This window comes from Ambystoma mexicanum, chromosome 7q (genome assembly GCF_040938575.1).
Source record: "Ambystoma mexicanum isolate Mex_15411 chromosome 7q, UKY_AmexF1_1, whole genome shotgun sequence".
NCBI classification, from domain to species: Eukaryota; Metazoa; Chordata; class Amphibia; order Caudata; family Ambystomatidae; genus Ambystoma; species Ambystoma mexicanum.
Genome location: NC_090941.1, coordinates 117,611,863 through 117,628,184, shown reverse-complemented (window position 1 = coordinate 117,628,184; position 16,322 = coordinate 117,611,863). Strand labels below are relative to the sequence as shown.

Below are 16,322 nucleotides of genomic sequence, written 5' to 3'. Positions count from 1 at the left end.
ATGAACACATCGTTAGAGATGCCATGACGACCTAGCCAACGGTCAGCACACCCGTGCAAACATGCACACTGGACACTCCCACACCAATCCACACGAAGAACATATTCAGTGCTATGACGTAGGTGATGGACACACCCACTGACGCGCATCTTTATTATTTTTCACATAGGTTTTTCAAAATGCAGGAACGCAAGACGCACAATGAACTCATCTAAGATGCTTGCTCACGCTTCTTCTAAACCCATGCATTGCAATAAGAAGTATAACGAAGACATGATACTGGGGAGAAAGCAATATCATACCATAACCTAAAGCGCTGTGCATCAAATGTCTCTACCTATGCACCAGGCCCAAGTAGGCCGCAAGCAAGAGCTTCCATGAACATTGAACGAGCAAGAGTACAGTTGCTGACCCTGCAGAATGAGCCCGGCGAGAGCAGACAGTCAAGGGCACAATGTTGCAAACTTGCATGGCGCAAGCCGACGCCAAGGTCCCACCTACAAATTAAGCCAGGCACACAGTGGAAAATGCAATATTAAATGTGCAGAATTCTGCCTCAACCACGGTCTCACCTCACGTGACCAAGCCGAACCCGACAGGGTGCCAGGCCCAGGAGGAGGGAGGCGCCTGGATCCCACGTTTCAAGACACAGGCAGATACAATTAAGCGACTCAATGGACATCTGCGACGGTGGGAGTAGTCTGCCTTCCAGCATATGAACAAATCCTCACATTGTCTGCACATACCCATAGTGATACATTGTTGCAAATGACAGGTGCACCGCGAGCTGGGAACAGCGATGGTCCCAGACTGGGGGCCTCGCGAATGGACCAATCAGAACATGGGGCTCTTATCACTGACGCCATTAACATTAGCCAATCCTCAGGGGTCTTCATGTAACAATTTTCATGTATCAAATTGAAGGGACAACCCAAGAATACCACCTGACTGACCCTCAACCACTAACAACGCTCTCTATACGTATGCTATACTAACCCTACCACTCGAGGAACCAATCCAGAGTGGCGATAGGTTTTTTGCTAACTTTCCCAGGTGACGCGAGTAGCGCGTCACACTAAGGTAAAAAGGGCCTGCAAGCCCCACGATTAGGAGAGAGAGAGTGTCAGGACGGACGCGTACGATCCTTGACCCATCCCTGCCATTTTGTTTAATAAACAGCAGAATCACCTTGCTTCTTACGTGTGTCTCATACTCATTTTTTTTTGGGCTATACGGGAGGAGTTGGGGCCTCCCTGCCCGGAGGTCCGCGGACGGCCCAGCCGACCCCGGGAGAATTTCCCCCCCCACCCCCCGACACTGGATTTGGCCTCCCAGCAAGCAGGTTGTCCAGAAGACACTTGGACCCCAGTTTACCATGTTCAGACCACCCTGTGCCAGGTGGACAGCGCTCGAATCCCTTCAAGTTGCAACAGGACCCACTGTGCTGCTTTTGGCACTGCAGAGACCGAACTGCTTAGCTGCTTTTTCGAGCGGTCTCGCTGCATACTCTACACAATTAAGCACATCAACGCCGCAACTAGACTGCCGGCTTGGTTGTAGAAGCATCAGCCACAATGCACCCTGAGCACCAACTCAAGTAAACAGAAGTACCATCTCGACCTGCTAGAAGCCATTGACTTGAACACTAACTCGACACAATGGATGCATCATTGCGACCAGTCTCTGCCGCCTACTCAACCTGTTCCAACCTATAAACTCGAATTGTCTCAAGCGCTGACTCGATCCAAAGGTCTTGAAGCAACCAGACCCCAAATCCCCACTTTCCACAATGGTCCGACTTGCAGTGAAGTGGTCAGAGGCCCGATTCAATGCCATTAAGCACCTACGATAAATATACCAAGATATTTGAAGAGGTCCTGTCCCGTCGGTTTTCTTTAAAGGTCCAAAGTGACTTAAGCCCTGACGTCTTTGCCTTTAAAAAAGGCATATTACTCGATCATTAGCACTGTTGCTGAAACCTTTTGCCTTAGCACCCCTGCTTATCAAACCAGAGTCCCTTCCTTTTCAAAGACTGCATTCTCAGGGTTTGCTTTTTAGAGGGGTGCCATTAGTGTTTAGTTGTGTGCATTATAAAGTCCCTATTTTTATGGAACCTCGGTTTGACATACTTTATTTATTTTGATGCCACTGTAATTTTGTTGTTCGTTATTCAACTTTATCAGCTCACACCCCTCCTGCAGCTATAGTCTGCACTTGGCCTGCGCTACCAAACGAGGCAAAGTAGGTATGCTTGCTGGGCTGTGTGCGTTTCACCACTATGATTGGAATCACGTGTGGTTTAGAAGTAATGTGGGCCTGAGTAGGCCGTTTAGCCACTACTTATCCCTGCACGCCTCGACAGCAGTAGTGGTTCTGTGACAGTTGTCTCCTCAGTATAGGGACGGGATGCACTTTACAAGACTGAATAAAAAGTATATTTGCAACCAATTAAATTCGCCACTCAGGTGCTGCGGTTCCTAGACATCAGCTATGTGACTTATCTTGTGCAGAGACTTCTGGGCTGTCCACATTTACAGCAGTTATAAAAAGGTATCCGTCTCATACACTGTAGCTCCCAGTAGGACAGTCTATATTTTGAGGGTGATGGTGGGTGAGCCACACACACTCATTAAGCTTATTGGCTTCAGCATACAGGATCTCCACCGGAGCCAGCCAACCTCTATCAGGGAGAAGTCTCTTCCTGTCACACCCAAAGGAACTGGGACAGACTGAGAAGTCCAGCAGAGGTAAAACAATATGTGTAATATTCAGTACAGTGGTCGAAGTGACGAAAAGAAGTAGCGGAACGATGTTCCCTGCTGGCCTGCCCCAGCGCACCACGAAACGTATCACCATGCCCCCTCCCACACGCAATCCAAACCCCCAAACAAACACCTGCTATTTAGGGGAATGGTCAGTGCACGTGTCAACTTCTTCCTACACTTATTTTAAAACGAAACCATTCTGGAATGGTTTCTTTTTAAAATAAAAGTATAGGAACAGTCAAAACTATAAAAAAAAAAAAAAAAAAAAAAAAAGAGGAGCACTGCTCCTACCCACTTGGACCACTGCTTAAGCATGATCCGTAACCTACAAGCATTTCACATCCCGGTTCCCACTTGCTTGCGCATGAGAACCGCCTTGCTTCTTCGAAGTTTGTAACAGAGCTATATATCTGTCATATTGCTCCAAGAGAGACCCATTGCAATTGGTTTTGAAGACTGAGGCAGTCCAACCAACGAGACCCCTCTAGGCATGTATGCTGCTTTTACCCAAGATAACAAAAGGCCATAAGTGAGTGGCCACAGGTTAAGTTTGGGTTCAGTGATCATTTCAATTTGCCAGATCCTCTTTGAAGGTGGTTTACTGCCCTACTTTTGGTTCACTCAAAGGCCCTCAGAGCAAGGAATCCTACCTGGGCGGTCGGGGCTGCAGAATACATTATTCAGGGGTCAGTTTGATGGGTGTGGGGGCATTGGGAGGCGTTCTCTCATCTTGCAGATCTGGTTTACATCCGCTACTGGGCGCAAAGGCATGCATTTGGGCACACAGCACGCACACAATGGAAATTCACTCTCCCGATTGACCAACATATAGCCAAGTACAGGTCGTCAGAATCGTAGCCTTTGACATTTCTTCCTCGGGTAGATCACTAGGACAACAGATAAGTCTCCTCGTGGTCGCCCTTCCACTGCTCACATTAAGGAATGCACCTTCAGAGAGGCCGTGCAAGTATGCGCTATGCAGATGACTTCGTCCTTCCACTTCCAAATTCCATCTCTCCAATTGGGGATCCCTGCATCCACCTTTAGCACAGCTGATCTTTTGCTGTGTTGCTTCTCAAATCTGGCTGTGCAGACCCAGACTATTTCTGGGATCAGCATGGGGAGAGAAAACAAAATAAAAAATGTTTAAGAAAGAATCACCGACTATTTTGCTCTCCACACTTTAGGGTTGTGCGGGTACATCCTAGGGCATCAAAGCCATACTTCCACCAATTTTAGTGCAGCCAAAACTCCAAACCGCAGGTCATATTTTTCACTCTTCTTGATGAGCATTCAGTCCTGATCCATTGCTTTTCATTGCAAACCAGGTTCTCTCTCTAACTCACATCTCTCTTCACATCTACCTAGTTGAACTATTTTGTTCGTCCCTGCCTCTGCTGCACCAAAAACTTCACTTTTGAATTTTCTTTTGTCCGCCACCGACACTGTCCATCTATTCCTGGCAGAGGCACAATACACCACCTTCTTGGACAAGGTACCAGTGCATGCAGTAAGAGCACTGATGCAGTTGAAGAAGAAGAATCAGAACATGCCCTCCGTCCCGGAAGACCCATCAACAGGAAGAAGAATCTGCAACAATATGGCCCTGGTTCATATGAACTTGCACCCATTCCCACTGTTCCCACAATGGATAATTATCACGAGAGATACCCTCTGAGCAGACCCTACAATCCAGCAGTAGTGCGAATCTTACCCAGAGTGAACAAGGAGACTCAAGACGGAGCTGGAGACCGTTACATGGACAGACTCGACTAAGCACCAAGAAACCAAGCCACTCTTCGGTAGAGACACCATGACGCCTTAGCTACGTTAGACATGAAGCACACGTGCTATCTGCACACCCTGGACACTCAACTACACCGTTATACAGCTCTATAGTTAGAGGACAGTGACATATACATACTGTCTGCACGTTTATTATTTTGCCATTAGGCCGGCTACAGCGCCGCGGTAACGCAAGAAGCGTTTGTGTAAATGCTTGCAGACGCTCATATGCAAATAACCCCATGGTGTGGCAGGAGCACTCAAAGGACCGGACAGCTATTATGCACTAACCTATAGACTATTATAAGACGTGTATAGTAGAAGCCAGACCATGGCTTAATAAGTCTGGCAGGCTGCGATCGGCTTAGAAATGGGACCCCACGCCTCACTGAATTATGTACAAGCAGAACTACTGTGGCAGGACCAAAGCCGCCATCAAGGTTGCAGTGTTGCAAATGACATTCCCCATTATGAACCTAAGTAACACCGGCTGCAGAAGAGGTGCGCTCTCTGACAAAATGCAGAATAATTCAAGGCTCCTGGGCTCACAGAAGTGGTCTCCAAGCACATGTCCTGGCCAAGATTGAGGCCTGAGAAGAGCAACCTGTTCTCCCATCAAGACAATAGCTGCAACAACATTTTTACAGTCATGCTACAGTTCCGTGCTGGGAACCGGAGCGCCCTCATTACGGTTATGGGCTACACACCGTTATGATGCCGACACATAGTTGCACCTTGCAGATACATAATTGCACAAGGCACCATTCACAGGTGTTCCGCAGCTGGGAACAGAGTTAGTCCTAGGCTTGGGGGGGGCTCGTGGCTCATCCAATCATAGGCAAAGCCCCTGGGGGTGGACAGTGGGGGTTCCCGACCAATCATTGGGCTTACTCACTGTAACGAATTTCAAGTAACAACTTTTTGGGGAATGGTCAAGCGTACCACATGACACTACACCATCCAATAACACACCACCTCCATACGTTTCTATATGGGACCTACTACTCAACAGCCTATCCCAAGTGAAGATAGGTTTTTGAGAAGGTTCCCGAGAATGGCGCTAATCATGACGTCAGGTGCCATCAAAACTGACCTGCGAGCCAGGGTCTGTTGAGATGTGTAGATGTTCCTCCATGTATGTGATCCCTGTGGTGCTTTGGCTATTATAAACCACAGTGATTCCTTGCCTCTTGTGTGGACCCGACGTTCTTGATTAGGTAAAGCAAAGGAGTTAGGCCTTCCACAGCCTCACACCTGCAGGACCCCAGAGTGACTCGGCCAGACCAGGGGGCCTGCCCCTAACACATTGGTTTTCCGGAAATACAAACAGTGATTCTTCAGAAAATCCAATTGATTTTTCTGTCCATTTCCAGTCCTGTATGGAGTATAAGAATTGATAAAGATACAATATTGGTGGTTAAGATCCCTACTATGTGTGTTTTAATGCACAAAGGCGTCAATGTAGACCCTTTTGTGCATAATATGGGAAAATGACGAGGGTGGGCATTAGAGGTGCCCACTTTTTCACTCCCTTCCCTTGTCCCATGTAATGAAGAGATGTGTGTTTAGGCCCCGAATATGGGGGAGAAAAAGAAATGCAAATACATTTGAAAACCAAGACTTCTGGTTACTTTTCACAATGTTTAACTCCATCTCGCGGGTGGGGGTAAAACTAGGTTGATTCCCTAGGTGAAATATTAGGAAATAACACTAGTGGGAAACACCTTCCTGCAATGTGGAGCGTGTTAAAACAGGAGGTATTCTGCACATACTATTTCAGCATTCCTTACAAAGCAGTAATGTGGCCTTTAATTCCGAGATGCCCAGGAGAACGAAACAGGTTTTCCTGTTTTCATTAAGAACTCATCCATTAGCTACCATCTTAGACCATAAGATTGGCTCACAGTTAAAAATGGATACCTTTCAAAAGCATGTGTTTGGTTTTTAAAAGCATTCAGCCGCCTACGGCAAATTCTTAGTTTGTGACGTTGACTTGATATTCCTTTCTGTGCTCCTCCTGACTGGCAGGACAGACGATTCAACATGCTGGGTACAGGAAGGAAAGATCAGGTGGCCGCTCCTTCCTAGTCAATGCAATCAGAACACATAACACTCTTCCTCTTTATCTTCGTTGGGAATGTAACCTTCTATCCTTTGGGAAAAAAACTTGCTCTGTAATTTACATTAGCTTTTCCTGTTGCGTTACAACTGGAGCCCGGCCCAGCCCCAAGCCACAATTCACTTTTCCCCCTACAGCATCGAGGTAAACATCCAAATACCCAACAAGACCATATATCCAATTATACCCATCTTTACCATTTCAACTACCCACTGACCGACAAAGACACCCACAAACACACACCTGATAATGCCCATTTACCAAACCTATTACACTCAACCCCTCTTACAAATCCTCCAATACCAGATCCATTCATCATGACCCATTGGTCAATCCACACAATCCTTTTCCATATGTACACCCATCCCTACAATTGCACTCCCACATCCATCCACACAGTAGCAGTCATCATCCATTCACAAATTGAGTGTGATGTATGAGGGGGTGGATGAGTGTGAATTTGTCACTTCGAAAAAGGCCCTGAATTTAAAATCGGACTGTCTGCCTGTCGCAGCGTTAAGACTTGTATTCCTGAATGGGTGGAATAGGTGAAAGATTGTCTCTTTATTAAAACTTGCCATTACCTCTGGCAGGCTCGCGCCACATAGATCAAAATTCTAGTATGGTTGGAAAGAAATCAGGCCCTGTAGCTACTTTAAAGATGCCTGCAGATGCTTTTGTAAGCAATTTCAATCAATCAGCTGAAATGTTGATGGGCAACAAAACATTAAAGAAAAAACTGCTGTTCCACAATGATCGGAATACTGCGATCAATAAAATGCACAGCTATAGATGGTACGATAGTCCCTCAAAAGGAGACAAACCATTGGGAACCCTTCTAACACACTTGAAAAAATGTCCCAATTCATACTGGCGGATGCTGTGCCTTAGGTTTAGATTAAACCTACCTATGGGCGCGATTATGTGTGTCCGCTCAAAAAGGACACAAATCTACAAGCAATGTGCCCGTTGTAAATGTTGCGGGTTTGGTGCAAACAAGAGAACATCCGTTATCCAGAGGCAGAGCACTGGGAACTATCAGACGGCTGCCATTATGCAGATGTGTGCACAATGATTCGTGGTTGGCTACTAGCGAGTTCTGGGATAGGCTATCTACTTGCCATGAAATCTCTCTCACGGCTGCTTTGGTGAAATGTTTAGGTCACTCTATTCTGGTTGTCATTGGAAAGTAATGGCACAGCTGGTAGGCGTGGTTTACAAAGAAGAACATTATCTGTTGAATGGGGGCCCTTTGGACTGAGCAACGATATACTCAAGGTGTTGTCATCGAAATGTCCACTGGACACTATCCAAGATGCTGTGATGAACTGCATGGCAAACTTAAAATATATAAAAAGGTATACATAGCTCCATGGTCAACATCTATGGTTTCTTTTTAAAGGGTAGTTTCATTGGAATTTGAAAGGAATAGTAGTATTTATTTTAAAGAAGTATGCAATTTCTTTTAATTATCGATGATGCTTTATGATCTTTTAAATGATATAGAGGTGTAAGGTTAACTTAGATTAACTAATTCATATTAATAATTTGTATGTAAATAATTTCACCTATATAAAAAACGAGCCAGACATGTTTGTTTTCCAATGTACATTTAGTCAGGGAAAACGGAAAAGCACACATGCTGACCACAAAGGCATTTGTACCCGAGAGAGCTCCGTAAATGCGCCCTGGGTCAAGGGAGGCCCGGTGCAGGGGAAACAAGTTCAGGGCCTGTCGAGTGCATCCCTTCCTGGGCCAGAGGGGAGACTCGGCTGCCAGCACGCTCGCCGCATCGCCCCACGGGCCAGAAGATTCCGCAGCTCCGGAGAAATGGAGTAGCTACGCCATTTGCGCAGACAGGTTCGTTTCAGTGAATCCCAGCGCCGTCCGCATGCGGCATTTCCCCTGAATGGAGTAGACACTTGGCACATCCAAGTCAGGAACACCTTTTGTGAATTAGCCACAAAGCGTCTGCAAATATGTACTAACTTGAGTTTAACGAGCGTCGTTGCCTTTTAGCAGCAACGCTCAGAGTAAATGAGACCAGCTACATACATGTCCAGAACCATGCCGTTCAGCTTATGTGAAGGTGTTGTGTACAGTTGGCGTACCAGGCAGTGATATTTACGCATGCAGATTACACGGGCAGAAACATGCATTTTAACAATGCCGGATAAACCAGCACGAGCACGGAAAGCAGGGGTCTCTCTGCACATGGCAATGGCAAAGCTAGGTTTCTTAGACCTATTTAAAAAACATATCGAGGTCAGAAATCGCTAGGGGTCAGCAGTCCAAAACAGCTTGCAGATCTGAATACCTACCAGGAGGTACTTTTGACTCTGCATGCCAAACTGATGCCCGACAAACCTACCCATGTGGCATTTAGCAATTGTATGGGGGTAGTGAAAAATGAATGGATGTTGGGTGTGGCATAGCACCGACACGTTTTTTTTTCTCTTCAAGCGCCATTTTCTATTGGGTAGGTGTCAGGTTTGCGTGTTAAGACCGAGATAAATGTCACTGGAGGAATGGGAAAGCAAACGGTCTGTACAACTACCCCTTGCTTTGTTACACTAAAAGAACACAGGTCAAGAGGTTAATAGTGGTACAACACCACATTGACACCGGCTCAGACATGCCTATGTATAAGAGCAATGTCTGAACCAAAAATGCAAAACGCTGGTACAGGACAGTTTTTGGGGAGAAAGTGGGCCGTTTTTTTTGGGCAATGTGGGCCAGTTTGATGAGTTAATTCACCATGCAGCTTGTCATTGTTGCTAAATACATATACTTCAAATTGCACAAACTTAGTACACCTTAGTACCCCCCCCTCAACACGCACACAGTCCCCATCACCTGCAAAAGTTGGTAGTTGTGCAAACAGACGCAATAACACAGGTCACCACATAGCAATCAGTTTGCAGCCAAACTCTGAAATTCATATTTTACTGTTAGATATGAAAGCCAAGATGGGGGTAGTAAGAGAAAAGAAAGCAGTCTGTGCGGAGGAGTTTCTCGGAAATGGCGCGGCGGCAGAGATGCTAAAATAACCCCCCTGTCTCGGCTTCCGAAGAGGCGAGAAGAGAATCCCGGAGAGCTGGTAGCGGCAGCAGGGAAACTCACAAGGTGGGCTGGGGAGGAGGGATGCAGGCACCCACCCCATCCTCCAGAAGCAGCAGTCGTGCTCCCGGACATGCAGCCCCGCTTCCTCTTCATTGTAGCCACCCACCGAACGCCCCTCCTCCCCGGTTTCCTCTTCCAGAAACTAAAACAAGCCAAGGGCCGCCAGAACGGGCCAGTGCGGACGGGAAATAACGTCCCGCCCTCCTGGCACGCACCATCTTGGTCTCCCCTGGAAGAGCAAGGTTCCACCACAGCTGGCACAGAATGAAATGGATCCGACAGAGAAGACTGTTAACGGGGGAAAGGGTTATTTTTAATCCCGAAACCTTACTAACATGTGTAACATGTTCTGGCTGTTGTCTAAAACGTCTCATCACACGCAAAAAACAAAAAGCAGAGGAGGGGCGGGGTCGGCCTGTGGCACAAGCCACTCCATGCAGGCGCTGTCCCACTCAAAGCAAGCACGCACTTGGAAGAAGCTCAATAATTATCCCAATGCCATCCAATCCCGGGTATGGAAGCGAGCCCGGCGTCCGACCCACCTGACTGCAACGACTCTAAATACGCAGACAACTAAAGACACGTGACGCACTGCTGTGTTCACTTAAGCCCACCTCACCAACAGCAACCTATACAATGTTGAGGTGCTACTGTGGTATCAAAAAGTGCATTCACGATAGCATAGTCGAGCTCAACATAGTATAGTTCGGGACTCATCATGCCCATATATATATATATATATATATACACATACATACACACACACACACACACACACACACATTACGGAAGTGGGCAGTAGCGGACTGCCCACTAGGAGCCCTCTACTATTGAACTAACCAATATAGCCCATTACAGAAGCCCAGCGGTGCCAGTTTGTGGGAAAAACACAGCCAATGGCGACCCAAGCTAATTTGGTTCGCCCTCAGTATCGCCAGCGAGGAATGCTGTTTTGGCATCACGGAAAAGCCAATTTAACACCAGCTGTTTGGCAGGGGGTAAATGGATTTCTCAAAAACTCGATGCATTTGATGTGGTGGTGGTGGTAGTAGTAACAGGGACAGCTCCCCTACCAATGAGGTGGCACCAAGGACCACCCCTCCCCCCCCCACCAGGTGCTCCACATGCCTACCTCTCCTAGCAGAGGCATTTCCTCCGGCGGACAAATACCACTGGTGGTAAAACTCAACATGCTTCTCGGTCAGAAAGGGCTTACTTCGTGCAATCGCTCTATGCCCACACTTTCCCACAGACAGAAATAAATACTGTCCACCAAGGCGGAAGGTAAAGGTTATATTACTCTGCTTTTGAACAGCGCTGAACCACCACTGTAGTATTTTTAAACCACCAAATTCTTGTCCAAGGGCTATTGGGAACCCATCCGGGTTCAAAAGAACATAGCCTGCCGAGAAGAACAGCATGAGCAAAAGGAGAGAGTTTGAACGTTTGCGCCACTTCTGTCGTACACAGTGCGGCAGGCCACCTTCACTCAACATTGGCCTGTCCAGTAACATATGCACTTACTGCGCATACGCGAGGCGGACACCAGGAAGTGGAGGAAGGCGAGGAGAGAGTATAATCAAAAAAGTGATGGGTGGGGTTTTGAATTAATCTGAACCACTGGCAATGCTCTGGGCAAACTTCCACACTACCGTTTTTTAGCCCATCAGAGCCATTGCAAAAGGGGCCAGCCATATGCAAATCAGTCAAGTACTGCCACTAACGAGTGCAGCCCTGCCTGAACTGCTAGGCCAGGTCCCCTCTGCATGGAAACACAAGCAACCCCGTTAAGGCCTTTCTGGGCCTCATCATCGAGCCTGCTGGGGCCAGAGACCCAAGCTATGATACATGATAGGTTATTTATAACGTGCTTAATACCCAGAGGTTTCTAAGCGCGGACCCGGGGACCAAACTCGTGTTGACCTGCGTCGTCTTGCTTCCAAGGCGAGCACTTTGCCACTGAGCTATCATCCCGAGCTACTCCTCACTGATGACACCCAACAAGGCTGAAACATGTCTGCCTTGTTGGGCCTCATCATCGAGCCTGCTGAGCCCAGTGACCCAAGCTACTACTCACCAATGATGCCCAATAAGGTTGAAACATGTCTGGGGATGCTTGTGGTCTGGTGCAGAAGAGATGTGACCTAGGAGTTCACGGCTGGACTGCCCCTTCTGGGGAGGCACCAAGCCCGATATATGGTCTTTCCCCTTCTGTAATGGCTTAGCAGGCTGAAAAACAATGGTCTGGAGGGTTGCCCGGAGCCGTGCCCGTGGTTATGATTAATTCACCTTTTTGTTTTAGTTAAGGAGGGAGACCAGGGTTAGATGTGGGTGAGAGATTGGGGGGGGGGGGGGGTAAGAACGGGACAAAGATGAGAGCCGGTCAGAGATTGTGAGTGTGTGCCCCGCAGAACACAGGATAAGGATTTGGGGGGTGCGGGGGGGAGATTACTTAAGGAGGGGGCCTGCAAGTAAAATGATTTTCCCTGCAGCGCCAAAACCGAACTCTGAACTGCTTCGATCAAAATGGCCCGCGGGGAAACATCAGATCCAGTTCGAGACATAGGGAGGGAGACTGTCAAGAGACAAATGCTTCCATTATTATGGATGCATGTTTGTGCACTATATTGGGACTATCCTCTAGACCACAGAGGCCCAGAAGTCCATTTGCTTAGCTAATATGCGCACTGAGGTTCCAAGGCAGTTTTGGAATATTAAAAAAAAAAAAAAAAAAAAAAAAAGAGCTGAAGCAGGGACGTCATTTCATCATTTCACCAAAATGCCAGGCGTAGCAGAAGTGACATCAGATGACCCTTGACCTCTGATGGCATCACAGGAAGTGATGTAATTTGACCCCACCCCGAAATGACATCACGGTAAACGATTGAACACGACCTTTCACCCCTTGACAAAACAGTAAGTGGCATCACAAAGTATTGTTCCCAAGTACACTACGAAAAATATGGTTACGATATCACTAATGTGATATACATTTCCTACAAGAATGAATCACCGTATATATTGTTAATCTCAGTGTGTATAGGCCCATTTTACCAAATTATTCTGAATGCATGCAGACATCCAAGGGCAAATGATAATGATGCATTATTATATAGCACTTACGCTTAAGTGCTTTATATAGAACAAAAATACATACAGTATCACCCAACATGTGTTGGTACTCCTTTATCAACCTCAGAAGGGTGAATGGCTGAGTTGGCCTTGCCTAGATTCGAACCTGCGGATCGAGCGCGCGCACACACACAGCAGCAGCGAGCGCTCAACACACTGAGCTATTTTACCGGCTATAGCCATCTGACCAGCTATAGTAAAATGAGCAATTACATGTCTGAATGTTCTCAAAGTCAGAAAGCAAATTACACTCTGTAGTGGATACCAGTAAACTGGTAACTGAGAATACATAGCAGGACAGTTAATCTGCAGGTCTGGTGCAAAGTTAGCCACATGTCAAGCCTGCATGAATCTACTTTTCAGGCATCAGAGCATGAAAAAAATACATACCATTGGGAGGATACATAACTGTATTAAAGGATTGAGAGTAGCGCTGGTAAAGCAGCACTCGTTACCACATACATGCAAGCAAACAAACATCCTGAGCAGCATGTCATGGAGATAGGAAAGATAGACATTACAACAAAGCATCAATTGGGGCACTTTGAAATCAAGGGCCACTTTATGTGCTATGGTCAAAACATTTCTACACTGTACACAAGGTTTTAGGCTCAAGGATTTTGTTAGTGAACGAGGAGACTGAGATGGAATGTCTCGTGATGAGAACGGCAGAAAAAAAAAAAACACACACTAACTGCAGCCTGCGAAAAGCAAAATACATAGTCCGAAATGGATGCTTTTTCTACTCTAAATGCATTTTGGAAGTTTGTCTGCATTGTGAATTTGAGGTGTTTGTGAACAGACTAAATCAGTGACTCACCCTCTAAAGTGTGCCTTAAATAGGGTCACTGCTCAAAGGGTTACAATTGTGGAACCCCCTTGTTTTTAATATTAGGCCTGAACAAGAAAGCCAGCCACTTCAGAAACAGAGAGCCACATTTCAGTTTCAATTCAAAACAAAACAAATCTGTTTTTTTAGGAGGTAGAAAGGGAGACCTCACGGGTCGCACCTGCGACCCCCCCAAATGACGCCCCTGGGCTCAAGTGGTGCTGGGTGCGTGTGGAGCCCAAGATGATTGCTCTGCCAATCCTGGAAGATACATCAGCTGAAAATACCTGCCTCGTTTATTGATACTGCAGGTATAATTGTATGGCTAAAAAGCCAACTCAGAAGTCTACTTAATCCAAGAGTAGGACTTGCGAAAGGTGAATGTTGTTAGCAATAAAAAAGGCAAGAGAGTTGGAAGTGCGGGCAAAGAAGTACTGCTACTATGGCCAACACCACCAGCAACGTCATTTCCTATTTATAGGTCAATTGCCCACAGTAACCCTGGCAATGTGAATGCAAAACACTGCATTTCGAGCGCCCTGAGGCCTATGGCGGTATATAAGAAATGTATAGATAGATTTCTCAGCACCCTAAGCCCCAGATCTGGAGTATTTTTACAGGGAGGTATTTAATTCCTGCCTGTTGCAGAGCTCCTTTGGATTCCCTGGGCAAGCTGAAGCAACACAAGCACATCGATTTAACAGTAAGTGTTTTTGGGACTGTATACTCAATTATGTATAGAGGAGAATTATACTACACCAAAAAGACATTTTAAGCATGTAACGTCCAGAAAAATCATGGTTTACATTGCATATGGAAGTTAGAACTACAAACACTAAGCAGTATCTCCTGCTCACTGACTGGCCACAACACTGTAAGCAGTATCTCCTGCTCACTGACTGGCCACAACACTGTAAGCAGTATCTCCTGCTCACTGACTGGCCACAACACTGTAAGCAGCGTATCTCCTGACCGCGTCTCATATTCTTATTCAGCCTTTAGTTCCTGCTCATCAAATCTATATTCCAATTTCTTTTTTGACAATACTCCAACACAATTAACGTCAATAGGGGCATCCGCCGCATCAGCTATTTTGTTTAACGCACATTTTAAATACTTTTTCCCCCCTAGACATCCAGGGCCAATGTCAAGACAAAAGATTACAGGGAGCTCATCCCAAGAAGTGCTTGCTAATTGAGTGAAGGTTCCCCACCAGCTGTTGGCCCTTTCTGAAACGTATCCCTGGTGTACATCCACTGGCATAGAGGTAGGAAAACCCACACATACGGCAAAGTGAGCTCAGTATAATGCATGGACTCCACGGAGAGGGACTGTTCAAAACTTTTAGGAGCCTGGATTTTGGGCCCCAGTGCCCACATATCCGATTGGCGCGTGTGGACATTGCTCTCGGTTCCCTCACGCGTGGTCCCCTTCAAGCCCCCTGTGACCATACGTCTCACCCCTCTATGCCTTGTGGCCCTAGCGGGGCGGCTCACCTGTCTCTGGGGTCTATCCAGGAGGTCTGCCTGGTGTTGTGGTCTATGTAGAAAATGCGGCCATCGTAGTCTCGGGCCTCTTCCCATCCCGGGGGCAGCGGCAGCCCCGCGCTCTCCCTTCGGGCCCCGACCGCTGGCGAAGGCGGCTGCAGGGGGCTCTGTGGCGGCTCCCCTCCCCCTCTAGGGGCTGGGGCCGCCGGCTGCTGCTGCCCTCTCCTTCCGCTCGGGCTCGGCCAGGGAACTGTCCCGCCTGCGCCGCCGCTCGGCTTCTTCCGTCGCCGCCACCAAGTTGGGGGTCCCCCAGGCAGATGCTGTGGCGCCTCCTGAGGCTGGCTGCTGGGGGGCCAGCGCTGGGGCCCGGCTGAGGGGGCGACCTCCTCCTCCAGCCTGCCCCCCTGCAGCGTCCGCGGCCGCTCCAGGCTTTCAGCGGCCGGAGGGCAGGGGGGAGCCGCGGCGGCGCCCCCGATCCCTGCCCGCCGCCGGGGGCATCCTATGCCCGCTGCTCAGGACTCCCGCGCACCCTCCCCGGGCAGGGCCCACCACCCTCGCGGGCTGTCCACTCAGCGGCCGCCGATGCACGCCACACTGTGCCCAGAGCCCAGCAAAGTTATCATCACTGCAGTCGCGGCTCCTGCGCGCCGCCCGGCCCGGCCATCTTTCATTCCACAAAGTTGGGCCAGGGCGCCGCCTCCCCAAAGCCAGCCCCTGCCCCGCCTCCACCACAGGCCAGGCCGTGCAAGAGTGACGGGAGCGCAGGAATGTTTCCACAGACCTGCCCTCGACCCCTTCCCCGGCTCCTCCAGTCTCTTTCACCAGCACTGTACTTACTCTGTGCCCTGCACCCAGGCGGCGAGCGTCGCCTCGTCTATAAGCCACTTCACCATCTTTTCTACGGGAAGAAGGACCCACCGCTCTCTCCAAGTATAACTGACAGTTCTCCCCTCCCCCTTTACCCTGCACTGAACCTCCTGCCCATATAGCCTCATGTACCCAGCGCAGTATCCCGTGCGACCGTCCCCTTTACTCGATGCCCCCTCTCGCCTTCTATGCAGCTCCCGCGTGGCACAACACAT

At 48.1% G+C, this 16,322-nt stretch overlaps 1 protein-coding gene across 1 annotated transcript in view; it reads right to left on the bottom strand.

Moving 5' to 3' along the window:
* WWC3 (WWC family member 3) overlaps positions 1-15,752 on the bottom strand; it is a gene marked incomplete at its 5' end in the record, with an annotated part of 1,141,234 nt that extends 1,125,482 nt beyond the window's left edge. The window contains one exon of the mRNA XM_069639076.1: positions 15,250-15,752. Within this exon, the coding sequence (XP_069495177.1) occupies positions 15,250-15,752 (503 nt within the window). The remainder of the gene's footprint in view (positions 1-15,249) is intronic.
* Between the last annotated feature and the right edge of the window lie 570 nt (positions 15,753-16,322).